This window comes from Pogona vitticeps, chromosome 15, assembly GCF_051106095.1.
Source record: "Pogona vitticeps strain Pit_001003342236 chromosome 15, PviZW2.1, whole genome shotgun sequence".
Classification (NCBI taxonomy): Eukaryota; Metazoa; Chordata; class Lepidosauria; order Squamata; family Agamidae; genus Pogona; species Pogona vitticeps.
In genome coordinates, this window is record NC_135797.1 from 6,946,213 (window position 1) to 6,973,834 (window position 27,622).

At 46.4% G+C, this 27,622-nt stretch overlaps 2 protein-coding genes across 6 annotated transcripts in view; one reads left to right on the top strand and one right to left on the bottom strand.

The window, feature by feature from the left end:
• Window positions 1–824, bottom strand: part of RTN3 (reticulon 3) — a 52,560-nt gene extending 51,736 nt beyond the window's left edge. The window contains exon 1 of one of the 3 annotated variants that reach the window (XM_078381961.1): window positions 566–824. In XM_078381961.1, coding sequence (XP_078238087.1) covers window positions 566–677 — 112 coding nt within the window. In that variant the 5' untranslated portion in view covers window positions 678–824. The remainder of the gene's footprint in view (window positions 1–565) is intronic. The other 2 variants (XM_078381960.1, XM_078381959.1) reach the window with 2 other exon arrangements.
• A 93-nt stretch (window positions 825–917) lies between these two features.
• ATL3 (atlastin GTPase 3) overlaps window positions 918–27,622 on the top strand; it is a 36,788-nt gene continuing 10,083 nt past the window's right edge. Inside the window, exons 1-8 of one of the 3 annotated variants that reach the window (XM_078381962.1) lie at window positions 918–1,001; window positions 20,464–20,681; window positions 21,608–21,751; window positions 22,295–22,399; window positions 23,253–23,303; window positions 24,819–24,875; window positions 26,439–26,531; window positions 26,734–26,872. In XM_078381962.1, coding sequence (XP_078238088.1) covers window positions 20,475–20,681; window positions 21,608–21,751; window positions 22,295–22,399; window positions 23,253–23,303; window positions 24,819–24,875; window positions 26,439–26,531; window positions 26,734–26,872 — 796 coding nt within the window. In that variant the 5' untranslated portion in view covers window positions 918–1,001; window positions 20,464–20,474. Of the gene's footprint in view, window positions 1,002–7,291; window positions 7,457–20,463; window positions 20,682–21,607; window positions 21,752–22,294; window positions 22,400–23,252; window positions 23,304–24,818; window positions 24,876–26,438; window positions 26,532–26,733; window positions 26,873–27,622 lie in introns of those variants that run through there. The other 2 variants (XM_072984395.2, XM_078381963.1) reach the window with 2 other exon arrangements.

Here is a 27,622-nt window from a genome sequence, read left to right on the forward strand (position 1 = left end):
CAAAATGTCTTTTTCCAGTTTCAATAAAGGGGCTCATTGCAGCTGCCCGCTAAAGCAACCACAATAGCTACTTTTCAAAATCTTTTTTTTTAAATTAAACCCAATACCCTGAAGTACCAAATTACCTTAAAGTTTGCATATTATTAAAAAGCGAATAAAGGTATTACCTGGCTTTTATCAAGGGACTAACTGCCGCTCTGCAAACCCTGCTTAAAGTAAGGCGTTGTTATTTATGGCTGGTTCTAACTAGAGGAGGCTTCGTGCCGTTTTAAAACTGACCTACCTGGGCTGAGGTAAAGTTAAACAATTAATTGATTTTTAACGGTTCGATATGTTCCAGGGAGGGTTAAAAATTTCCCTTTTCATTTTTAAACATTATTAAGTCGCCTCGGGTTCTTTTCCAGGAGAAAGGCGTGAACAAAGCAAAAATAAATGAATTAAAGGGGCTTTCTCCCCCCTCCTCCATCCAGCTTCGCCCCCCCCCGCTCCCAGGCTGTTCCTTTCATCAGCAACCACTCCCCCCCCCGGTCAACCGGCTGTTCCTCCTCCTCCTCCTCCCCCTTACCAGCGCAAGACTGGGGGGAACCTGCCCCTTTGACCTCTCGTCCTCCTGGTTCCGAGGAGCCACCCCCAGCGGAGGAAGAAATATACGGAGACTGGGTGGCCGGCTCAGCCATTTTCGCCGAAGAATACGACCAAGTCACCGCGGAAGACCGATCTCTCCCCCCAGGCGTGCGCGTCCCTCAACGGACAGGCACCGACTGACAAGTCTCAGGCAACGAGGGCGAACTGCGCAAGCGCAGGGATAGGGGCGGGGCGGGCGTGTCATGCGCAGGCGCATTGTGAAGGGGCGTGTCCCAACGGCTGCTTTCTAGCGCAAGCGCAGTGAGGGCGGGCTTGTAATCGAAGATTCTACACTAGGTCTGGAAAGAAAAATACTGTACTGTAAGACTTTTCAGGCGCACTCTCGCAAAGCATTTCGGGACACCCCTCTGCGGCCTGTAAGTATGGCTTGGGGCTGAGGTTCGGCTCCTTTCCGATGCGAGCTACTGAGCATGCGCCTCAGCGTGACCGCTCCCGCGCGTGGCCGCTATGCTTGTGGCGTTAGACGAGCGCGCGGTCAGGCGGAGGGCCGGCTAGTGCGCCTGCGCGGTAGTCCCTGCTGTGTCCTCGAATAAAGCGGCTAAAGAGGCGCGGGCGGCGCAGTTTTTGTGTTGTTTCCTAAGTTGGCCTCTTGGGTCACGTTTTGAAAGTTTAGGAAAAACACGCGGAAGGGAGTCTGTTTCTTTTACTTTCCGCTTTGGAGAAAGTTGTTTGGAATGACAATATTTCTATTATTATTATTATTATTATTATTATTATTATTATTATTATTATTATTATTATTATTATTATTATTATTATTATTATTATTATTATTATTATTATTATTTTATTTTATTTTATTTTATTTTATTTTATTTTATTTTATTTTATTTTATTTTATTTTATCATATTATTTTTTTTTTCCTGGCCATGTTATTTCTCGAGTTTGGTTTTCGTTCTGGCTTCCTTTTGTCTGTCTCTTACCTCGTTCAATTAATTAAAATAAATATTTAAATGACTACCAAAATATTTAAATGACTATCAAAAGAGTAGTCCTGCTGGGAGGGACACCCAATTACTCTTAGTTCTTCATTAGCCAGATTGTTGTTTTAGCTCCTACCTTGCAATAAAACGCGGAAATCAGGGATAGTGCTGGCCAGGCAGCAAAATGCCTTGCTTGCTGCAACTTTAGTTTTCCCTATATTTTTAAGCACCTGTGCCTACCGTTTCTTGCACAGATGTAAGACTTTTGCAGTTTTACAACTTTTAATTTTTACATAGCAGATTGTGTTGATGGAACATAGAAGTTGCGTAGCTCAATAAAGCTGGTATAGGCAAGGTGATGCTATCTGTAATTATTGCAGCGATGGACAGACTTTGATACTCTTGACGAATTTCGATAGGATTGTTTGGTTTCCCAGAATTATTCCCCTTTTTGCAGGAGGAATAATGTCAGCTGGGATTTTTATCTGATTTTTATCTCCTGAAGGTCTATGAAGTTTCGTAGGACTCTGATGGCGTCGGAGTAGCTGATGGGACCGATAGGCCCAAGTCAAAACCAACATACAGAACCTAATAGGAGTTTCAAGGTAACAAAGAATATTTTAGGAGTGATTTAATTAATGCCATCACCCACTTATCCAGTGAGTCTTTAAGGCCAAGTGTGGATTCAAACCCAGGAGGAGGATGAGAAGAAGAAGAAATGGCCAATAATTGAATGCAGATGATTTGTTGTAATATATTTTTTTGGGGGGGGTGTCTGGATCTGTCTTTTACAACCCAACCTTCTTGAGCCACAGGCAGCAGCAAGAATGATTGTCAAGATTTTTATTTATTTTTATTTGCTGCCTTGATCAGCTGCAGTGCATTGCTCAACTGGTGGGCAGTGAAGGCGGGCTGATGGGTCCTGGAGCCCAGCATAGCCGCCCACCATCACCCACCATCAGCTGGGGAGCTGAAACAAAAGGGGATGCTAACAGTGATCTATAATCTCATGACTATCATGCGATTATAAATTGGACTAAATAATAACGAGGCGTACAGTATTGCATGGTAGATCATTAGTAAACCCAGGCACTTTGCAACTTGCGGTGCATTCTCCCCCACCCGTAATCTCCTTGCTGTTGCCTCTTAGGTGAAATGGAATAGCATTGCAGACTTTAATAGTGAAGGCGGCAAGTCGTGAAATCATCAGTAATAATTAAGCCAGGCTTCCCTCTTTGGGAACTTTCTAAAACCATCTCTGGCAACAGAGGATCTAGATTGTGCTTCCATTTACCGCCAGAGGGAAGAATTTGCCTAAAGCACTATGGAATGCTAGTTGCTTGCCTGTTAACTAACAAGAAGACGTTAGTGGGTTTCCAGTCCTGCATCCAGACAATATTATCTTATTAAAAGATACTATTACCTGGGAATTAATGAAAAATCCATTTTATCCGACTCTGATGGATTAGGATTAAAATAAATGAATTAGTCACAGTACAGATAATTCCATTGCCGCCATTACTAGACATGAGGTATTTCTTAGCCAATTTCATGCAGAATATGCATTTTCAAATTTTCCTTATCAAACTGACGGTCTTTCTCCAAAGAAATAACACCCACTAGAGAAAGAGGAGGGCTAAAAGATCACAGGCCTGCTTTAAACCTGAGAACAAGAATGACAACATTAAACAGAAGCTAAGCATTACAATCTAGATCAGAATAGTTTCCTCTTAGGTAAAGTCCACCAATTTCCATCTTAGAGAAATGCTAAATACATCTTTCACAGTCCTCCAAGTTCTGGAGGTCTCTTCCCCTCACCCCCCCACAAACTAAGGGAATTCTGTGAGCTTATGAGGTGGAATTACAGAAAGATGTTGCTTCTAGCTGACTCAAGAGGATTTGCAGAGTGGGTGTGTGTCTCTTTGAAGGAGGCTGGTTGAGAGAGAAAGGTGGGGATGAGAAAGAGAGAGAATCCTGCGCCCTGCCAATCTGTGGCTGAAGTCCTTTTGGTAGAAGACTCCTCACTGCTGAAGAGCCAAGCCGGTGTTCTGCTGGAGAAGAAGGCTCGTCTCTTCTGCAGGATGATCTGCGACGGTGAAACGATGTCATGTTGTCGAGTTCCGACTGACCCTCCTTGGTTTTCGGCATTCCTACTTGCTTTAGCAAGGCCTGAGTTCCAGATGCACTTCAGAAAACCACCTTTCTTCCTTAAAAAAAAAAACCTAATGCCACAAACAAGCCACTCACCAGAAGTGGCTCCAGTGGGGAAGCGTGAAAACATAATAAATTTGAAGGAATGCACCTCAACGGTACACAGCAGGAGCAAGCAAGCTGCTGTGGATAGAAAGCTGTCGAGCTGCAAGGCGCCTTTGCTGAAAAGAGGAGGAGATGGTGTAGGGCAGTGGTGTCGAACTGTGGCCCTCCAGATGTTCTTGGACTTCAACTCCCAGAAGCCTTCACCACCACCTCTGCTGGCCAGGATTTCTGGGAGTTGAAGGTCAAGAACATCTGGAGGGCCACAGTTCGACACCACTGGTGTAGGGTATCCTTACATTGGTAGCCTCTAGCTTTGCTTAGTCCAATGCTCGCTAGTAAGATGCGTATGCCAAAAAAGCTCATACTGTGCCAGTACATTGATAATCTCTAAGATTGACTGCTGCCACACTCTCTACGTGGGGCTGCCCTTGAAGGCAACACAAAAGTTCCAGCAGGTACAAAATGTGGCAGCCAGGATAGCATTGGGAGCAAGGAAGTATGATCATATCTCCCTTATCCTCGCTCACCTGCGTTGGTTGCCTGTTTGCTTCCGTGCCAAGTTCAAAGTGCTAGTATGAACCTATAAAGCCCTTCACGGTGTGTTATCTGTTCTGAGTGTCTCTTCTTAAGATCATCTACCTAGGCAACCTGGTCGATCCAGGCTTTGCAATTACGGGTGGTCACCCCTAGAGAAGGCCAGAAAACAACCACTGGGGACGGAGCCTTCTCAGTGGTGGCCACAACACTATGGAACATGTTGCCTGCTGAGGTTCGCCATGCTCCCTCCTTTTGGACATTCAGATAATGGGTGAAAACCGAGACTTTAATATTTTTGCAGAACCATGTGTTTTTAAGTGAGTTTTATCTGCCATTGCTTCTGGATTCTTTGGTGTGTTTTTTAATTGGATGTGTATGTATCATAAGGACTAACTTTAAATTGAAAGCCCTCTTACCAGAGATGGAGAGTAGACCATCCAGAGATTGTAACCATATGGGACTGATCCAAAGGAAAAAATAGTTGCAACCAGGAGCAGTGACACTGTCAGTTTCTATAGGAAAGCATATACTGTGATTAGGTATCATAATCACTTAAAGTAGAAGACCTAGGGGTGATTTCTTAATTCAATACAGTGGAACCCCCATATCCACAGGATCAATAACAGCTGATTCACTTATCCAGGGTGTAAAAATATTAAAAGAAAAATCCTAGAAATATACATTTCTAAATTTGAAGTTACCAAAACAGGCCACTAGAGGGAGACAGAGACCATGCTATGTATAATATTCACTACAAACAGTATTCAAGCCCACCACAAAAATACAACAAATGTTACGGTCAGCAAAGGACAGAAGGGACCCCCTCACCACTGCAGGAGTATACTAGATACCTTGCAGTTGTGGCCAGGTATATATTGGAACCACAAAACGAAGCATCCACACCAGAATCAAAGAACATGAGAGACACTGCAGATGAAAACAACTGGAAAAATCTGCAGTAGCTGAACATGCCCTTAAACAAACTGGACATGGAATTCTATTTCAAAATACCGAAATACTGGACAAGACCAGCAATCATTATGCCAGACTGCACAGAGAAGCCATTCAAATCCACAAGCACCAGCAGAACTTCAACAAAAAAGAGGAAAGTTTGAAACTCAACCAAACTTGGCTCCCAGCTCTCAAAAATACATTGTGCAAAAGGTCAATGAACTCTACCCAGCCACAAGGACCAGGGATCACTACACACAAAAGACCAGCTAATGATACCCAACAACCACAGTGACAGATAATCGCTTCTTATCACAACAATACACTCACAAGACACACTAATCACCCATCTACAGAAAAAGACAAAAGCTGATCTCACAGCCATAAATACTCCACTCCTAAGCAAACTACACCAGAGCACAGAGTGCTGTCCTCTGAAGATGCCGGCCACAGAGACTGGCGAAACGTTAAGAACAACCTTCAGAACACGGCCAAAGAGCCTGAAAAACCCACAACAACCATTATAATTTTCACTATTAAAATAGTGCTTAATCTGTGTGTTTTTTGGCATCTGGAAGGGGGAGATCGGAACAGAGCCCCTGCAGATATGGGGATCTGGCTGTACATTGGCTTAAGTTGAGTTCTTCTGCAGCAGTTCCTGCTTTCCTCTGTGCTGCTCTATGCTACATGATAGGTCACCCTGTCCTGAGTGCCTGTTTTGGCTGTTTTTCTCTTATCGTTATTCTGTGTTGTGGTTCCATGGATCCCAAATCAGTGTGCTGTGAAGAAAGAGGTGTGTGTGTGGGGGGGGGGTGTCAGATTTTTGTGGCGAGATGGTTTCAAGTTATTTAAAAACCAGGACTGTAAATGTTATATCTTTTTCTAATAATAATAAAATCATCATCATCATCATCATTTTTATTTGTTTCATTTATACCCTGCCTATCTAGTCGAACGACCACTCTAGGCGGCTACCAACATATATAAGCACATATAAAATATAACAAAAATTTTAAACATCAATAGACAAGTTATTCAAGATGAAAAAAGAAAAACATAAGAAAAAAGAAATCTAGCATTAACTGGAGGGAAGGCCTGCATAATAATAATACATATGCTGAAATGGGTGGTAGTCCATTATTCTTATTTTCCTTGTAACAGGATGGCACAGTTCTCCTTTTGGAAACCCAGCTGCTTTAAAGACTTATTCGGCACAAACATCTGTGGATCTTTTAAATTCCAGCCTTCAGAGCTCCAGTGCACAAAAGCTTATGCCGGTTAAAATTTGTAAGTCTTAAACCTAGCTACCTCCCTCAAAAGTTTTCTCCTGAAAACACTTACACATTAGGGATATTGTTGGACACAGAATAAACAAATAAATCAGAATTGTAAATAAATTTAATATCAATGCCCTTTGTGGTATTAAAGCTGATAAGGAGGGAAGGAAGTTTTGATAACAGTCCTCCTATCTCTGAAATTTTCGTGTTAGGACTGGGCAGCAGGTAAACAGGCGTGGCCAACTTTTTCTCCCTCAAGGCTCCTGTGCTCTTCAGAATAGAAACAGGCGGGGAGCCACCCCTTCGCGTTTTAATCTCGATGCCAGCGCAAGCCTCCAATGTTTTGCCGCCTGAACGACTAAAAAACACAAGAGCCCCGACCGTTAGGGCCTTCAAACGGCGCGGACTACAACTCCCAGCATGCTGCCTGGACGGCCCCCGCCCTCAGGGACTCGTGAAGACGTTGCCAGCTCCCCAGACGCGTTTCTTCCCGCGCTTTAAAACTACTCCTCCCGAGATGCACCTGGGGCCAGCAGAACCCCGCCCTCCGCCACCCTCTGCTGCGGTCCGCGGGACTTGTAGTTCTTTTGGATAGGTTCCGTGGCTGCTTGAGTGGCGCGCGGCCGCCGAGGGGACTACTCTTCCCGCCATGCCTTTCGAACCCTCCCTCCGAGGGGCTCCCGCCCGCCCGCCCTCCCGCCTGCATGCCAGTCCGTCCGGCTGTTGTTGCCCGCCGGGCGGCGGCGGCTCCTCCTCTGGCTGGTTCCGAGATGGGGCGGGAAGAAGGCGGCTCCTGCGGGTCATTCCTCCTCCTCCTCCTCCTCCGGCGGCGGCGGCGGCGAAAGGCATGAAGGTGGAGACGGCGGGTAAGGGCCCTGTTTTGTCTCGGGGCACAAGGGGGGGGGAACACTTTTCCTGCCATTAAAGGGGGGCATCTCCTTATTGGAAGGGGGGCAACCCCTCCAGGAATGGGTGGACTTCCTCTTGAGTTGTGGAGGTGGTGGGGGAAAGCCCCCCTATACCACATGGTAGCTACGGAGACCGGCCCCTGTGTTGGACTACAACGCCCATCATCCTGGCCATCGCGGGGGGGATGTTGCATTGGGACCTCCCCCTACCTATTCCCACAAAGTTGGGGGGGCATCTAAAAGGGTAGATTGGGGGGGGGGGCTGGTGCCCTAATAGGGGCACTCAGAGGGCTCCATTGTAGGGATGAGGTGGTGGTCCCAAACCTTGGGGGCTCTCCAGATGTTCTTGGACTACAACTCCCAGAAGCCTTCACCACCACCCCTGCTGGCCGGGGTTTCTGGGAGTTGAAGTCCAAGAACATCGGGAGGCCCCCCCCAAGATTGGGGACCACTGGACTAATGCAGGAGAGATCGGGGTGTGGGGGGGGAAATATAAAATGCCTTATAGGAAATATAAAATGCCTTATATGAATGCAACCCCCCCCCCAAATGCACAAGAGTGTATGAAGGTGCCTCTCCCCATATGTCCTTAGGCAGTGGTCCCCAACCTCCTTGGGCCTCCAGATGTTCTTGGACTTCAACTCCCAGAAGTCCCGGCCAGCAGAGGTGGTGGTGAAGGCTTCTGGGAGTTGTAGTCCAAGAACATCTGGAGGGCCAAGGTTGGGGGGTGGTCACCGTTCTTAGGGATGGAATTTTTATTTCAGTATACACGCGGGCATTCCTCCACAGTGTTGCCTCTAGGAGCGTGGAGAACCTCGGAGGCTCTGCAGCAGTTGCCCTAAATGTGTGTGCTTATGGGAGTTGTAGTCCAACAGGTGAGGACAGGACCGGATTGGAGTAACTTGCATGCAGGGATGAGAACCACACAGAAGAGAGTGTAGGCAACACCCTATAACAGTGATTCCCCAACCTTGGGCCGTCCAGATGTTCTCGGACTACAACTCCCAGAAGCCTTCACCACCACCCCTGCTGGCCGGGATTTCTGGGAGTTGAAGTCCAAGAACATCTGGGGGACCCAAGGTTGGGACCACTGCCCTATAAGGAAGAGGTTCAGTGTGGAGAGTGGGCACGGAAGAGCCATCCAGTGGTGTCCAACCTTGGCCCTCCAGATGTTCTTAGACTACAACTCCCAGAAGCCTTCCCCACCACCTCTGCTGGCCAGGATTTCTGGAATTTGAAGTCCAAGAACATCTGGGGGACCCAAGGTTGGGACCACTGCCCTATAAGGAAGAGGTTCAGTGTGGAGAGTGGGCACGGAAGAGCCATCCAGTGGTGTCCAACCTTGGCCCTCCAGATGTTCTTAGACTACAACTCCCAGAAGCCTTCCCCACCACCTCTGCTGGCCAGGATTTCTGGAATTTGAAGTCCAAAAACATCTGGATGCCCAAGGTGGGACACCACTGGGTGTGGATGCAGCGTGGGGCCCTTTTGGGTCTCCCTATGCCGGTGGCAAATCACAGTCCTGTGTGCAAATGCAGCAGGTAGAAGCAGCAGAGGACTGATCCTGCAACCAATCTTTTCTTCACCCCCCCCCCCCCCATTCTGCTCTGCATCCAGAGGTTCATAATTCCTTTGTGGAAGTTGTGCTGTTCTTATTGGGACTTTTAAGAAAATAGGGCTGTCTAACGTTAAAGCCGAAGTAAAGCATCATTGCACGCTGTTGGACTTTCTTTAGAATTTGGAACAGTTAATTTCTGGGGCTACAATAAATAAATAAAAATAATGGAAAGGGTTCCTTCCACCGCCTCCGGGGGAATTACAGATTACAATTTTGAGAATTACTGATTATTCAGCCTTACTGGCTGCAGGGATTCTGGAAACTGTAGTACCAAAAAAAAAAAAAAAAAGCAACTTTCCTGAGATTTGCTTTACTCCTTGGAAAAGGTGTTTGTGGTTTCAGCCCCAGGAGTTTTAAAAAAAATCAAAACAGTGGCTCCTGTGTACACTTTATTACTCTCTTTCCTTGTCGTCTTAAATATTTGGCCTAAGCCTTAGAGACGGATTTACTGGAAGTCCTTTTGGACGAGCCTCTCTACGCTGAATTTGGCAATCTTCTGCCGGCAGATTCTTTGACCGGTATTTCAACATATTTGTGAATTGTTCCCAGGTTGACGCTGCCATGTTGGGTCAGATCACCAGTCCCAGTTGTGAGGTATTTTACTTTTCAATAAGAGGTGTTCCTTGACTAGCCAGTTCCTTCACAAAAGGAGCATACTGTACTTTTAAAAGTCCTAAGTCCCAAGCAGATAGACTTAATTGAGATTTATTGGGTTTATTTTTTATCAAACATCCTCCCCTCTCCCCCCCAAAAAATATATTACTTGTGGCTTCGATTTTCTAGAATGAGTTGCAAAATAGTGATTTAGGAAGCTGGAGGCAATTCATTAGAGAACAAGGTGCCCTCTGAGCATATGTTGAGCCCAGGAATGGGTAATCAGAGTTCCCTCACACACAGATTCTTTCTTGGCTATTCTGGACTTTTCTTTTTTGAGGAAATTGGGTTCCCCCCCCTCAAAAATCTGATTTTGGGGACAAAGGATGTCTTTAGCTTATTCCTGTCATTGGGCAACTCTAGCCTTCCAGATGTTTTTTTGAACTGCAACACCCATCAGCCCTAGCCAGTGTAACCAGTGGGTAAGGATGATGAAACTGGAGCCCCAAAATTTGAAGAAGGCTACCTTTGCCCATTTCTGTACTGAGGATGATGATAGTTATCTACTAGCACAGTGGTGCCTCGCTAGATGATAATCCATTCCACTGAAATCGCTGTTTAGCGAAATCATTGTCTAGCGAAAAGCATTTCCCCATTGGAATGCATTGAAACCTGTTTAATGCGTTCCAATGGGGGAAGAATTGTTGTTGTCTAGTGAAGATCGGCCATAGGAAAGCCGCTCTGCGAAGCGCCGATCAGCTGTTTAAGTAGCTGTCTTGCGAAGCTTAGGTCCCAAAAACACCCGTTTTGCAGAGCGCGGAGGGAGCTGTCAAAATTGTCATCCAGCGAAAATCGGTTTGCGAAGCAGGGACCAAACATGGTCCAACGAAATTCCCCCATAGGAATCACTGTTTTGTGAATCGCTATAGCGATCGCAAAAAGCCAATGTCTAGCGAAAAAACGATCATGCGGGGTAACTGTCTAGCGAGGCACCACTGTAGCTTATTCCTGGCGTTGAGCAACTCTAGCCTTCCAGATATTTTTTTTGAACTGCAACACCCATCATCCCTAGCCAGTGTAACCAGTGAGTAAGGATGATGAAACTAGAGCCCCAAAATTTGAAGAAGGCTACCTTTGCCCATTTCTGTACTGATGATGATGATGATAGTTATCTACTAGTAGATCCTGATCTACCTCCTGCGCACCTCTATCCTAGAAGGTTTAAGATGTCTGAAGCAACTCCACAGGAAAGGAACCTTTCCTTTCACTGATTGTGAGAAGATTCCTACTCGTTGTTTATTTCTTTAATTACATCCCTCTCAACTCCCAGCCCGGCCCCTCCAGTCAGCAGAGTGAGTAACTGAGGGATGCCTTCTCCCATAATAATATTTTTTAAAAATATCCACCCTGGGAGACCTAGCCATGTTGCCTTCCTGTTGACGTTTTCTTGACTTGATTAAACCTGTTTTATTTCAATGGGACTTGGGACTCAGATTTTTTTAAAATTTTAAATAAAAGCTGCATGTTCTCCTCTGAAGATCTTCAGCTGAGACTTTTCTCATGAGGGAAGTACATTATGTGGTAACGGGCAGGATGGCTCTTTTTCTGGGGAGTCATAATTAGGAATCATAATCAGAGCACCCTGGGAGTGTCAGCCTGATCCAACTTGTTATCACTACAACACCCATCATCCCCAGCCACCCTGGGTTATCGTTTTGACAGGAAATGTCTGGAAGGTTCGGTATTATGTGATTTTTCTGTCCTCATTGTTTTATTGTGCAGATTTCCTTCCATTTTACTGGTTTATTTTAGTTCTTTGATGCTTTGGTATCCCTGAGAGTTGAAAATATAATTAAAAAAAACACTCCTTTGTAATTTCACTCAGGATGGCAATGTAGTTAGTACTGTACCTCCAGTGTTCAAAGCAGAGAGCTGATATAACTCAGTGGATTGGAGTAGCTGGCTGAGGAGCCAGGGGTCAGGGGTTTGAATTCTCACTTGCCTTCCAGGAGGGAGCCAGCTGGGATCACCTCCTAGGGCATGTGTGGATGATGGAGTTGCATGTCCTGCCACCCTGGTGTGGGCTTGGGTAAGCTGCATGGTGATCCCATAGCGCCTGCTGCCCCCCCCCCCCAGAAGGAGGGACCAGGAAACCTCTTCTGTGCACTAGAAAATCCTGCGAGGGTAACCATGAATTGGAATTAATGTGTTAAATTTTCCTAGACCGTGCACCTCTCCTTAGCAATAGTGGAGGGTAACATGTGAGAAAGTGATGATGCTCTCATGTGCTGCTTATGGGTTTCTCATAAGCGTCCGGCCAGCCATTGTGAAAACAGAATGCTGCAGGCCTTTTAATTAAGACAGCCCCTTTTCTTTTTTTTCTTTTCCCCTTGGCTGTCTTTTGCAACGAAATGCCTGTGTCTAATCACTTTAATATGTACAGTGGTGCCTCGCATTATGACGTTAATTTGTTCCAGTGAAATCGCTGTACAATGAAAACGTCATAAAGCGAAACAGGGAACCGATCATCGCGCAGCAAAATTCCCCATTCAAAACGTTTTGCGATTGCTTTTGCGATAGCAAAAACCTCGTTGTAATGCGAATTCGTCATTAAACGGAGTGCCCGTCTTGCGAGGCACTACTGTAATGGTAATAGCTATTATGAGCCAGAATGGTGAAGCAGTTGGAATAGGACTCAAAACTCCAGGTTCAAGACCCACATGAGTATGAAACTCATTGAGTTGAGTTAAGACTGGCCACTCTGGGTACGCTTGGCCTACCTCGTAGGGCTGTTGAGAAGATTAAAAAAAAGGAGAGAGAAATCTTTGAACTCTGGAGGAAGTGTCTGATGTAAACGTTGTTCATTTCAGTTTAGTCCCATCCGGAAGCACCCAATTGATGGAAGGGCTTTTATCAGAAAGCCCTCCGTTAGGACAATCCTTTCAGAATACACGAGGCGTATTCGGGGGTGGGTTTGACATCATAGTGAGTCTTACTGTAATGGCCGAGCAGGGTTTCAAACTCAGGTCTGTTCAGTCCTAGTCCTTTACTTGGCCCTTGATATATATATATATATATATATATCATCATCATCATCGAATGATAAACAATAAAAATAAGCGTATAGAACCGGCGGTCGAGTAGTGGGCTGATGGTGGCAGGGCAGCTCTGAAATTAAACAGCATTGAAAAGAGGCAGTTTAGTGGTTTAGGTATCTGGCTCCAGAGCCGGAACTTGGGGAGTTCGATTCCCCCACTCTGCCTTTTTGGGAGAAGAGCCAGCCTGGGTGGCCTTGGGCAAGCTGCAGAGTCCCAGGGCTCCCCTGGAAAAATGGGGAACCGCTTCGGAGTACTCTCTACCGGGCAAACCCCAGAAAAGGGTCGCCATAAGTCAGAATTGACTTGTCAGCCCATGTTGATGATTAGCCAGAAGCCTTAAATGAGGGTAGGTTTATCGATAGCTTTGATACCTAAATGGAACTTCCATGTCCAAGGCTTGTCTACCTGTGAATCTGGATGTTAGAGGACTGGGCAAACGGGGGGTGGCTGTTTTTCCCTTCATGGCCTGCTTTTAAGCTTTTAGAAGCATGTTAGGGGTCCAATGTTTTGACGGGGGTCTCAAAAACATAGGTGCATAGTTTATTGAGAAGCCAGCGGGGTACCATAACTAGGTGGCGATGGGGCCGCTTGGGAAGTAGAAGGTGGTGGAAAGGCCTGCATCCCAGACAAGAAGCAAAATGTAGAGGAGGCCTGAGCTTTCGAGACGTGGTGAGCAGGGAGTGGTCTTGGTTTCTGACTCATTGCAGGCAAGGCCTGACTGGCAGAGCTTATGGTATGTGAGCAAATGCTGTTTTTCCCCCCTCTTTCCTTTAATTTTCCTTTTGTTTTTGGCTTGGGTGGAAACAGGGAAGCTCGCGTTTCGTCAGAGCGCTTTGGGCTCGTTTGCCAAAAGGAACATGGGAAGATTTTACCCCCCCCCCCCCCGCTCTCTCTCCCAAAGCTAGCAAACCGATGGAACCAGCTTCAGGACCTGGACTGTTGCAATGAAGGGAGGGTGTTCGTGCTTCTCCAAGGAGGCCGGGGAGGTGCGGCCGGGCAAGCACAATTAGGCTTTTGCAGCCCGGAATGTGTTTACAATGAAGTTTATGATTTAAAGTGATATTCTAGTAATGCTGCAGAAAAAAAGTTTCGGAGTACAGTCGTGTCCCACTTTATGATTACCCCGCATTACGACGAATCTGCTTCACGACAACGTTTTTGCGATCAAAGAGAACCCTGCCTCTCTGCTCTGTGTCTTTCTCTCTCTCTTTTGTCTGTTGGAAGCAGTAATTTCCACTGAAGTCTGTTGCTGAGAGCACTCATGTTTGTCATTTTGCTGCTAGATCTGTTCAATTGTAAGCAATGAAACGTTGTTTGTCCTTTCTCCTCCTAATGTCTCAGTGTGACATTGAGACTGTAAGTGCTTGTTGATGAGGACAAAGACTGGAGTAATCTGGGCAACTTGAAACTATTCTATTCTATGAATTTGCACTTTTGCTGCACAGCTAGGACAATTAAACAAAAAAAGAGTAAAACTCTGCAACAGCAATTAGATCTTAGGTTTGGTGTGTGCCACCCAAAATTTGGCATTTGTGGTGACCCTAGAGTTCATAGGCCAAATTGTAATTTGTTAATTGAAATAAAAAAAAGCCAAACTGATCCTCTGCTTCAGAGCTTCTAGCTGAGGCTAGATTTGCCTTGTTTTTCTATTATTATTTCAGTTTTTCTCTCTCTTGCTTTTGGGATTCCTGTTCGTCAGGCTTTGGTATGAATTATTAGTGTGCTCTTTAGTGTTAGTCTCCATTTATTGCTGCATGATATTTAGCCTGTGGTTTGTGTCTTGCTTTTTAATTGTTTTTCAATAGCTTGTACTATGCAATGCGTTTAGCGCTACTGTAAGATGCTTGGAGGATGGATTTATTGTGGGAAAACAGCTTATTAAACGACCACAGCGATGATGGCGGTTGCGAATCGTAACAATGGCCCAATGACTCCCCTGCTGTCTTGGGGGCTTCACATGGGCGCTTCTGCTTATTCACTCCCGGCATTCATTCATTTATTCACTGTACAGTGGTGCCTCGCTTGATGAAGTTAATTTGTTCCAGCGAAATCACTGTAGAGTGAAAACGTTGTCAAACAAAATAAAAAAGCGATTGCAAAAATGTCAGCGTAAAGCGGATTCATCGTAGAGCGGGGTAATCGTCCAGTGGGGCAAACTGTATTGATATCCCAAGGAAGGGGGCAGCCTAGTCTCCCATGGGAGAGAATTCTGCAACTTCAGAGGAGCCACCAAAAAGGCCCTGTCTTGTGTTCTTACCAGGGATGCTTGTGAGGATAAGTGGGACTAAGGGAAAGGCCTCCCCCTGAAGATGGAGGAATAAGCTCCTTTAGAATGATGACCATATTTTATTTATTGACATAATTCCTTCCATTGTTGCTGATCTCATTTGGATGAGCAGGGGAAGCAAAGGCGCTTTTTGCTGTTGTGCGTCACATAATGAAATGTATGGCGTCGTTCCTTCTTGCGGGTTTTTGATCTCTAAGGCATGGCACAAGAGAAGAATCAGGAGGGAGGAGGAAAAAAACACACACCCCCAACACAGCATTATACTGATGGCTGATTTAGTTGCTCAGGTTAACAGGGATGTCCACCCGTTTTGTTCTGAGAACAGTCCAGTGAAGTACACTAGGCAGAGAATGAGTGACTCAAAGGGAAGGGCTATCCTCCTCATCATCTTAGAGCTGCAGAGCTGGAAAGGGACCCTATGGAGGCATGGAGTTGAGTTCTTCTCAAGGAGGCGTTGGGGTGGGGAATCGAACTCCCAACCTCCAGCAGGTCAGCTGGCCGATGCAGCTCATGATTTGTGTGGCAACGCTTCCAGATTTAAACCTGGCATGTGGAAGTCAGGTTGGGACTTCTGGAGACCCTTCTTTTGCATATGTGCTGTGTATAAAAAACTCTGCAGATCAGTCACTGGTCAGCGCAGACAGGGTGGCGTTTGTTGTAGTTTAGTCATATCCGACTCTTCGTGACCCCCATGGACCAGAGCACACCAGGCCCTCCTGTCTTCCACGGCCTCCCGGAGTTGGATCAGATTCAAGTTGGTTGCTTCGGTGACCCTGTCCAGCCATCTCGTCCTCCGTCGTCCCCTTCTCCTCCTGCCTTCACACTTTCCCAACATCAAGGTCTTTTCCAGGGAGTCTTCTCTTCTCATGAGATGGCCAAAGTACTGGAGCCACAGCTTCAGGATCTGTCCTTCCAGTGAGCACTCAGGGTTGATTCCCTTCAGAATTGATAGGTTTGTTCTCCTTGCAGTCCAGGGGACTCTCAAGAGTCTCCTCCAGCACCACAATTCAAAAGCATCAATTCTTCGGTGGTCAGCTTTCTTTATGGTCCAGCTCTCACTTCCAAACATCACTACAGGAAAAGCCATAGCATTGATTACGCGGACCTTTCTCGGCAAGGTGATGTGTCTGCTTTTTAAGATGCTCTCGAGGTTTGTCGTCGCGTTCCTCCCAAGAAGGAGGCGTCTTTTGATTAGATGGACCAAAAGTCAGTCTGAGATGGCTTCCTGCATTTTTTTTTGTTTTGATCAGCTCTTTATTCAGAATGATGAGGACTAGAAACTTATTTTAGGAAGTTTCCCTGTGTCTGCTTCCTGCAGCTCTGAATGGCTGAATACCACGTATAATTTGCAACGATTTGAAGTGAGAGTTCTCCGGTTGATGGCATGACACTTCAACCACTATGTCTCATTGTCTTTTCCTGCAGTATCTTATCCTTGCAAAGTGCTTCTCTAAACAGGCCCCAAGGAAGTGCAGGTAGCAACAATTTGTGCCGTTGGTTCTGATTCTGTTGTGGCCAAGCTGCCTGCCTGGATTCTGGGAAATGTAGTCCAAAAATAAAATTTCCATGCTTTGCTCTCAAGTTATTGGTTTGCTTTCAGATATTTTAGGTGCTGAACATATTTCGCCATTCAAGAGGAGATAGAGTAACTCTGGGCATGTGCAGATTGCATTTGCCTCCACACTTCAAGGGGGAAAGGTTTTGGAAGGCAAAATGTAAAGCCCCAATGCCTCAGAGTTTGGAAATTACTTGGCACTTGTTTGTGGTTTTATTTGGAGTTGGCTTGTATTTAATTTCTTGCCAGTCTGCGTTCTCACAGCTAGAGCTGGCGGCAAGGGTGGATTTGATTTAAATCACGATTTAAATGTTTAAAAATCAGATTTTTTAAAATCTTCTAAATAAAAAACTTGATTTTTAAATTTACATTGTGATTTAAATTGCGATTTAAATCCATTTATTTTTAATTTTTTTTTTTTTAAATTATCCGCTCTATCTGGTGGTATGTCGTTCAGGAAGTTGTATGTCTTACTTGGTTCAAAAGGCAGGTTTCTCTAAAAAAAAAACAGAAAATCAGGTTTCTTTGGAAGGAACTGCAGAGAACAAAGGTTTAAAAAGGTGTATGAAACGATGCACAAAGTGGAGAACTCTCCATACTAGGACTCAGAAACCATCCAGTGAAACTGACCAGCCATTCATTCAGGATGGATAATTGAAAATAATTCTGTTCATTATTAGACACCTTTATGTTTTGGCTTTTCCTCTAAGGAGGACAGAGGGGATTTTCTCCTCCCCATTTTTTTTCTCAAACCCGTCTTTTAAGGTATGGCAGAGCGGGGACCTGGGGCTGATCAGCCTGTTCTGTCTCATGAGGTTGTTACGAGGATAAAAGGAGGGTGGAGAAGAACTGCATTACATTCCCCGGAGGAAAGGTGGAATATAAAGGAAGCTAATATTACAGAGTAATTGTCTGCCTGCAGTGAGAAAAGATCGTTCTGAATCTGTGAGGTTGTATGTTTCGCCGACTGTAAAATTACAGCAAACGCCGCTGCTCGTGTTCGAATTCATTAGAACAAAGTGCACATTTCATGCGAATTTGTCTTCCGACATGCCTATATTTCTGCCACGACCTACGACGCCGGCAAATGAATTTTGATGGCGCCGCGGATACGCTCTTTCAAGTAAGGGATGTGCGTGTGCCTTGGCCCACGTCTAATTCGTGCCGGAAGGAGGGCGCGCGGATGGACGCCTGCTCGAAAATTTGTCCCTTTCGGAGACACTTCAGACTCGAGGATTATCTGGTTCCGCTTTAGGATTTACGCCTTTCTAGATTTCCAGGAGAGCTGCCAATGGAGAAATGCAAATGGCCGTGCCGAATCTTTGTAGAGGGTGGCAGGAGGGCTCCTCGTCAAGCGCTGATACGACAGTCCGTAGACCCAGGTCTTTCATTTTGTCTTCCTCGTTCTTTTTCCCAGTTGCCCCGGGTGGCTCTTTAAAGTAGGCACCGAGAAGAGAGAGAGAGAGAGGGAGTGAAGGACTTTTAAAGGACAATATGCACGGGGCCTTCATCTGAATTAGTTGGGGGACTGCAAAGCATTGTGGGCAATGGTCCATGGCCGGAACGCAGGCCAGGAGAGTCCTCCCCGGCTGTTGTTGCCATGGAGATGGGATTCTTCCATTCTCCTCCAATAAGGTTTCGCCTTCCCTGGGGGATGCTCCCTTTGAGCCGCACGAAAAGCCTGAACGGACGTCGCTAGGTTCCCGGCAGAAGCCCTGACCCTCGCCCAGCGTTTCACAAAAAAGTCTGCCCATACAAATGGGGTTTTCTCTCAGGGCGAAACAGTCCTGGTCAGTGAAAACCGTAGAGGTTTGGGCTCAAGAAAGCCTCTTATTGCAAATAGTCTAGCGAGCCTCACCTCCATGGATGGTAAGAAATTACAAAAGGCACCCTCCACCCCCCTCTTATTTCCTGGCCGAAATCCTTGTGCAGGTGTGCAAACGGCGCTCCTTTTCCACGCAAGTGGGCGTAAGTTAAGAAATATCTGTAGACACTTCTCTATTGCACACACCAAGGCACTGACTCCGTGCACAACAGATAAGGTCCACAGGGAAATTCCTTGCCTTCCAGCAGTTCAGGAATTTACTCAATTTCCACAACAGATTCCGGCCATTTCAGTAATCTGAGCTCAAGCAGGTAAGTCCAGCTTTTGTCCTCGCCACTTCATCCCCAAAACGACAGCCCCGTGCAGGAGGTCGGACTGAGAGGAAGCGAATGGATGGCCCACGGTCACCCGGTGAATTCCAAAGTACTCTGAAGATTCGAATCCAGATCTCTTGAGTTCCCCCATGCCAACACTCGAAGCAGTGGTTTCCAGCCCGTAGTTCCCAGATGTTCTTGAACTGAAACTCCCAGAAGCGTTTGTTGCTGGCTGTGCTGCTCAGGATTTTGGGGAGTTGCGGTCCAGGAATAACTGGTGACCCTAAATTGGGAACCACTGCACTGAACCAGTGGCTCTGCGTTGTATTTTATCAACATACAGGTGAAGGGTGGAGTACTGCACGTTGTGTGTCTATATTCAAGCTTGCTAGCCTTAAAGCAGGCCTGTCAAAGACATGTTCCTTTTAGCCAGTCGCCAAGAGAAATTAAAACCAAAAAAATGCTGTATCTTTAGTACTGTTTTTTATCTACTTTTCCATTGATGGTCTGTACAGTAGTTGTTTCACACCTTGAACTAGAAACAGAATCGCAGGGAGAGGAACTGTGTCCTGCTTTTGGTTTTTTGGTTCCCTTCACAAATTGATACAATTAGCCCTTTCCCAAACGATATGATGGACTCCCATCATCATACTCCTCGAGAGATACCTCTCATTCTCCCTGCGGCAAAATGTTTGAGGTGAAATGCTATGCGGAAATAAAGAAATCATAGCTAATGAGGTTTGAAAGTTGCAGTCAATCAAAGGAGGACTTGGATGTTGTTTTAATGAAAAGACAGGACCATTCGCTGTTTTCTGTATCTCATTTCACTTTGTCCCACCTCAGTACAGTCGAGCCCCGCTTAACGATTACCCTGTATAATGACATATCCGCTTCACGACGATGTTTTTGCAATTGCGATCGCAAAACGATGTTTTAAATGGGGTTTTTTCGCTTTGTTTCGGGAACCGATTCTTCGCATCACGACGATCAAAACAGCTGATCGTCGGGTTTTCAAAATGACCGCCGGGTGCTCAAAATGGCTCCCTGCTGTGTTTTTGGACGGATTCCTCACTCTACAGGCACCGAAAACTGCCGCTCCTATGGAGGATCTTTGCTGGACGGTGAGTTTTTCAGCCCATTGGAACGCATTGAAGGGTTTTCGATGCGTTTCAGTGGGCTTTTTAATTTTGCTTTACGACGTTTTCGCTCTACAGTGATTTCGCTGGAATGAATTAACGTCGTTAAGCGAGGCTCCACTGTATAACAATAATGGTGTGCCACCAAGTCAATTCTGACTTGCGACAAGGGACTGGGCAGCTTGCCCAAGGCCACCCAGGCTGCCTCTTTTCCCTGCAGGCACCGGGGGGGGGGGATCAAACTCCCAACTTCCGGCTCTGCACCCTGTTACTTAACTCACTTAACTATCCAGTCAGCTCCCATCTCAGCAGCCACTGTGCGTATAAATCTGGGGCTTGGTTACTGTGCTCTGTGTGTCTAAAGAAGTGGGCCGTGTAGAGCAAAGTTCCTGCCAAGTAAAGCTTGTTTGTCCTAAAATTGCCATCTGCCTCTTCGTTGCGCTCATTAGGTCTGGCTGTTGATGCGTGTTACTGATGCTCTCAAGACGCCCATTTCTCCCCCCCCCCCCGCTTCCTCTCTCTCTCTCGGTTTCTGCAGGTGGCGATGCCATGTCGGGTGCCAAGCCAGGACCGGTACAGATTGTGCTGGTGCACAAAGAGGAGCATTCCTTCGAGCTGGAGGAGAAGGCGCTCAGCCGGGTGCTGCTGCAAGACGACATCCGGGACCTCGATGTGGTGGTGGTGTCGGTGGCCGGGGCTTTTCGCAAAGGCAAATCTTTCCTCTTGGATTTCCTCCTGCGGTACCTGTACATGCAGGTGAGCTCCCCTCCCCCACTCGTCAAGAGGAGGATTTATTTCGGGAAACCCAGGGCTTGCAGATGCGGGCGCCTCTTCTGGACCAATGGCAGGCTGTATCCCTGCGAAAAGGGGGGGGGGAAGAAGGAAAAAAAGGGGGTAGTTGTATTTTATTCACACACCCCCCCCCGAAGTGGCACTGACTTCAAGTTCATTTCTGGTTTTAGAAAAATATTTTAAAACGAGGTTTCCCATAAAACGAATCTACGTGACTTAGTGTAAGGGCGAATCAATGCATCTTAGAGGCTTTGCGTTTGGAGCAACAAACATTCTGGTGGGGTGTCGTTCACAAGGGCTTGCTGGAGAGATGTCTCTAAACTCCAACTCGGGCATGCTTTTTAAAACATTTGGCGTGATTGGAAAGGGCACCTCCTCTTCAGCCCCACAATATAAATTCCTGCCACGCCATCGGTGGCCGAAATCCTGTTGCTTTGTTCTGCAGAAGGCATAATACCAACCAGCAATGAATAAGTCCCTGCACCAAGCCACACCCTGAGCATCTCAGTGGCGACTTGTTAATTGCCAGCTGGGAATGTGTGCTTGTTATGCTCTTTGCCTTCTTTGTGTGTAATTTCAGCCACTGGCTCCTTGTCAGCCAGAAAGTGCTCCTAGACGTGGTTTCTGCCCTCCAGATGTTGTACTGCAACGCCCATAATCCACAGCTGGAAGCTGCCCAGTTGGATAATACTGGCATAGCCTATCTGTGTATCCTGCAAGTTCTTCCTTTAAAGATTCCTAGCAGCTGACATATTATAGTTTGGGGCTGACTTGGTGTAGAAGGCCACTTCCTTATCAGCCATGGATTTTTGAGGATCTTAAAGGATAGGAAGTGTAATTTCATAGACAGCTACCCACTTGGTCAGATGCGTTTCCCCTTTGTTCTGTAGAAAGAAGGAGCAAGTGGTGACTGGCTGGGTAACAAGGATGAACCCCTAACAGGATTTTCCTGGCGAGGTGGCTCTGATCCCGAAACTACAGGCATCCAGATCTGGAGTGAAGTGTTCATTGTGGAGAAGCCAAATGGGAAGAAGGTAAGGCCAGCGGTGGTGTTTGTGGTACGGGTCCGTACGTTAAGAGCATGGGCTTAGAAATGTGAGGAATACAGGCTGGGTTCCCTCTTCTTGCTGATTCAGGCTGTCTCAGCCTAAGAAGATGCCTCACGGGGAAGATTTTGAGCCCTGAGCTTTCTTGCCTTCAGTGCGAGAGTGATACAAGGAGCTCAGAACGTCTCTGGGCAATGCTGGTGCCCTTTAACTCTGATAAGCAAAGGAAATATGCACAGCAGGCACAGAAGAAGATGCGAACAATCCACCGAATAAGTCTAATTCTCATAAAGTCCATGCAGTGAACCAACAGGAATGTTCTACAGTATTTGCTGAATAGGGCCTTTTGTGCAAAAATCATTCCTGCCAGTAGAAGAACTCTCATGGATAAGACCTCACTCTTCTGAGGTTGAGGAACAGAACGCGTGGCACGTCTTTCTGCGCAGTGCGATGCAGAAGAGTTGCGCAGAAGGACACGCTAGAAGCATCTCTTGATCTTCATGTTCTTACCTGTCGAACTTGTGTTTCCAGGTGGCCGTTGTGCTGATGGACACGCAGGGGGCCTTTGATAGCCAGTCAACGGTCAAGGACTGCGCCACCATCTTTGCGCTCAGCACCATGACGAGTTCTGTGCAGGCAAGTCGCTCCACGTGACCAGGTTTTCAGAAGGAGTAAAAAGGTGTCGCCAGGAGTGGGCTTTGGATCGTGTAAAACCTGCGAAAGTCTTGGATCAAGTTAAATAGGGTTGACCTTCTAGTCCATTAGAGAGGGAGCTGATTGCCACTTTATGTAACCTAGATTATTTCAACAGGGTGGGGAGAGAATCTGTGTGGCGGACATGGCAGGAGAGTAAATGGGAAACTCTGGAAGATCTTTATTTGTATCAGAGAATTGCACAATTTAAAATTATAGATGCACGTGAATTATAGATAAAATCAAAAACAAATTCAAATGTCAAGATAATTAGACTGTTTTGGACCAGAAGCAGGCTACTTCAATAGCATTATCCTGGCCATTTACTAGATCTTCTTTTGCACACGTAGTAGGGCATAAATAGCATGCACAAAAGTGTTGCATCAATTGAATTTCTCTACAGTCACAGAAAATGTGTCCTGTATCCACTTAGCCCCTTTTTGCTTGATTATTCTTTGATCTTCCTACTTCACTTCCCAGTCTATTAAGTGACTTCCAGATGGTCCAGCCAGATTTCAGCATTCCTCCATTCGGCAAAGTGGATTGTTTTTACTCTCCGTAGGTATAGCCTAGCCTCTTCTGGTTTATCTCTGGAAGCTAAAGAGATTAGACTGAATGGACAAGTGCTTCTTGTCCACGGGATTGAGTCCGAGGCCTCCAAAGAGGAGGACCTCCTGTTCTGACCCGAGTGTCCCCATAAGACTCACCCGTTGCAGCTGGGCAAGTGGGCTGCCTCCCTGGAATAGGACCCTCTGCGTGGGTGTTGCAAAAATCCCTTCTCTTTCTCTCTTTTCAGATCTACAACCTTTCCCAGAACATCCAGGAAGATGATCTGCAGCAGCTCCAGGTGAGTGCTTGTAAAAAAAGCCATGCCTTGAGTCTGTACAGTGGTGCCTCGCATTACGACGTTAATTCGTTCCAGCGAAATTGCTGTAGAACGAAAACATCGTAAAGCGATTTTAAAAAGCCCATAGAAATGCATTAAAACCCAATTAATGCGTTCCTATGGGCTTGAAACTCACCGTCCAGTGAAGATCCTCCATAGCACGGCCATTTTCGCTGCCCATGCAGCGAGGAATCTGTCCCAGAAAACAGCAGGCAGCCATTTTTTTTAACGTGGCAGCCATTTTGAAACCACCGATCAGCTGTAGGAAAACTGTCATTTTGCGATGATCGGTTAGCGAAGCAGGGAACCGATCATTGCAAAGTGAAAAAAACCCATAGGAAACATCGTTTTGTGATTGCTTTTGTGATTGCAAAAATTTCGTTGTGATGCAATTTTGTCGTAAAACGAAGCGCTCGTCTTGCGAGGCACCACTGTATACAGAGGGCTGTATACGGAGCATGAAAAGGATGCCTTTCCTATGCAAACAGTTTGTGAATGGGTTGTGAATCGGCTTGGCTCATCTGTGGCCCAGGAGGCAAAGTTCAGTCCTCTTTGGGTGCAGCCCTTCAGCTTGTGGCTTGGGGGGCAGTGCTGTGGGTCTGGGCCAAATTTCTATAGGGCTCCTTCATGTCGTGCGTGATCATGGCTGGCTGTTCCTTCTGAGTCAACTTGAAGATTCCATTTGGAACCACAGGCCTGGTCACTCTTTGAATGGGAGACCACGATGGATCTCCTGGTAGGGCTAGGGATGTATCGGTCCTGAAATGAAGCCCTGGTGATGAAACAGCTGCCAGTCAGAGCTGACTCTACTGGGCTGAGTGGACGCCGTAGAAGGTTCCTTCCTGTCTTCGCATATCCCTGTATGATAGGAATCTCTTTCTCTGTTTTTGGCTTCCTTGTAAACTCCAAGATAACAGCCGTTCTCATCGTGGGTAAATTCCTGCCATTTGGTACTTGCATATTTGGATGATGAATCTTTTTGTCCTCTAAAATGAGTGAGCAGAATAGTAAGTGGGGTTTGGAATGAGTAATGGTGGCAGGAATGAATAATAAAGGTAGCAAGGAATAATCACGGTAAAGAACAGGAGCATACTTGGCCATCATAGAAGTGTAAGTGTGTGTGTGTGTGTGTGTGTGTGTGTGTGTGTGTGAGAGAGAGAGAGAGAGAGAGAGAGAGAAGTTTTTTAAATCTTTTTAAATCTTAATCCAAGCTATGGTGACCAGTGTTGGCATTCAAATGGGGAGGTGCTAAGGGGAAGTGGGGTGGGGAGACAAGGGAGGGGTGAATAGCCCCATGCAACTGCATACATTTCTCTCCCCCCCCCCAATTTCTTTCTCTTAATCCTTCTGCATCTCTAAGCTCTTTGATTTCACAGCTCAGTCACGCCAAACTCAGTTTGCTAGTTTTGGCGCTGGCTGCTAGCTGTTGGATTTTTTTAAAAATGTGTTTTTTTTAAAAAATATTTCTTTTTGTAGCTGTTTACTGAATACGGACGCCTGGCCATGGATGAGATATTCCTGAAGCCGTTCCAGGTACGCCTTGGAACAGGTGTGGCAGGAGGGAGGCGGGGCGGGGTGAGCAAAAGGTTGGGTATCTGATCCTGGGGATATCTGCTCTTTGCATCAGCACTATCTGCAAACTCTCCCTAGTCTGCTTGCGCAGGTGGCGCGGATTGTAAGCTGCCTAGAGAACGATGGTGAGGGTGTTAGGTGAGCATCACGTGTAATTACGGAGGGGAGCGTCGGCTGAGCTGATGGGGGTCTTGAGATCCCAAGGGAGCAGGTCCTAAGTGGTTGCAGAGGAAAGACAATTTCAGATTCCTGTTGAGCTATAAAGGGTTTATCAGCGTGATCCCAAGCTAGTACGCTCCAGATACCTTGGACTTTGTAGTTATGTGCCATAATTCATGGGATCGCCCTCGACGCAGACCTGGGCAAAATGCCGCCCTCCAGATGTTGCTGAACTGCAACTCCCAGCAATCCTAGTCCACACGGCCAATAGTGAGTATTGGGATTTGCAGTTCAGCAACATCTGGAGGGCCGCACTTTGCCCAGGTCTGGGAATGAGTGATTTCTAAAATGTCCTGTCCTCAACAGCCCTGCTCAGCTCTTGCAAACTCAAACCTGTGGCTTCATTTAGGGAGTCCGTCCATCTCCTATCTGGTCCTCCTCTTTCCCTGCTCCCTTCTACTTTTCCCAGCATTATTGTCTTTTCTAGGGAATCCTGCCTTCTTATAATGGGCCCAAAGTAGGGCAGCCTCCGTTTCAACATTTTTGCCTTCAGAGAGAGTTCAGGCTTGATTTGGGATCCATTTGTTCATCTTTTTGTACCTTGCCTTACAATACCCATAATCCTTATTATAGAGGCTGGGGATTATAGTTCAGCATGTCCAGTAATACCAGTTTAGACAGCTAAATGGCGCTCCTTGCCTGGAGATCAGGAACAAGAGGCAGTGATTTTTTTTAATATAGTGTTTAGAAAGTCAGTAGAATTATTGAGGGTGATGATACGTTTGGTAGAATATCATGTTTGTGAGATCAAGCAGTGTGGCATAGTGGATAGTATTTTTTTTTAATAAACACTGCCATGAAACTCACTGGATGACTCTCCCCCCCCCCCCAGTAATTGTGAAGGTAATGTTAGGAGGAGGGAAATCGTGTACCCCACTGAAAGCTCGTGGTGGAGCAGCTATGGGATATAAATGTAATACTGTAAACAAGCCCTAAATAATAGCAGGCTTTAGGTATTGATGTCTATCAGCGGTGTGATGGATGCACAGTTAGCCTGTGGAACTCACGGCCACAGGGCATAGCAAAAGTCACTGGTTTAATCTGGCTTTGAAGCAAAAGATGGGCAGATTGGCCGCTATTAGGTACCTGGTACAGGATTTAATGGGATTTATATAAAGGCAGTGCGACACCGTTGCTGAGAGAAAGGGGGGTGCCTGTGGATTAAGGCTGTCATCTCAGTGCCCCACATGTGGAGGGTGGATCGGACAGTTGGAAGCAGGTTACTGGGCTGTAGACCCCCTCGGGTCTGACCCTGCAAGATGGCTTTTTTGGTCCTCACCCAGTCGCTTTCTGTCTTCCGTGCAGACCCTGATGTTCCTGGTCCGGGACTGGAGCTTCCCTTACGAATACCCGTACGGCCTGGATGGGGGCATGAGGTTCCTGGAGAAGCGGCTGGAGGTGAAACGGGGGTAGCAACAACAGCCCTGTAGAAAAGGGGGGCCTGGCGGAAGCTGTGTGGGTCTGGGTGGGTCCGTTTGTGGTTCCTCACAGGCCGTGGTTCGGATTCCTTGGTTGGGCTCGCTCTCCGATCCGTGCTAGTCGGGATCAAATTGGGAAGAACAAGCCTGATGATGGCTCTCCCCTTCTCTTTGGCCGCCAGGTGAAATCCCACCAACATGAAGAGATCCAGAACGTCCGCAAACATATCCATTCCTGCTTCACCAAGGTCAACTGTTTCCTCCTGCCGCACCCAGGCCTTAAGGTGGCCACCAGCCCAAATTTTGATGGCCGTCTCAGCGGTAAGAGCCCTATCTCTGCCTTTCTGGTGGAGATTTTGAATGCAGAAAGTTTTCTGTTTCAGTTCCTGGCGCCAACTCCAGCTAGGCTTCTCAAAATCACTGCTTTTTCCCCAGAACAATGTGGACTGGAGTTTTCTTTTCTTTTTAGAGGAGACACAGTGAGCTGAGCGTTGGAAGCTCTATTCTACATGTAAACATCTTGAACTAGGAGGATGGAAGGAAGTCTTCCTGCAAATCCCAAAGAATAAATTGTGCTCAGTGTAGCAGCAGCTTCCCATGTCCCTTGTTTAAAACGGGCCCTTATTCAGGTCAATGAGGACTAGAATCTTGCTTTTTCTTTAGAGGTAGATTCTCAGCTCTGTCCTAAAGCATGTGGTTTCCCCGCAAAAGGTCCCAGCTTTAAATGCTCCCAGCTAAGATCGATTGTGATAGTTGACTGACAACTATCGAGAAAGTCTAGTTTTGGTTTAGCTGATCTGGTTCAAAAGAGCTAAATCTTTTCCCACGTAATGGTCTTGTCTGCCCTGTGTATTGTCCTTTAGTAGCTCTTTCTAGGGATGCAGTGTTCTATTTTAGCTCTAGTTTCTTTACCATGGGCATTTCATTCATTGTTGTATTGGTTTATGGTAGGGGTGAGAAATGGGTGGTTAATGAATTCCAGCGCCCAGCAGTGGTGAGCGTTGATGATCATTTGGGGCAGAAAAATACCTGGAGGCCAAACGTTTTCTATCACTTCTGGGCACCCTTCCA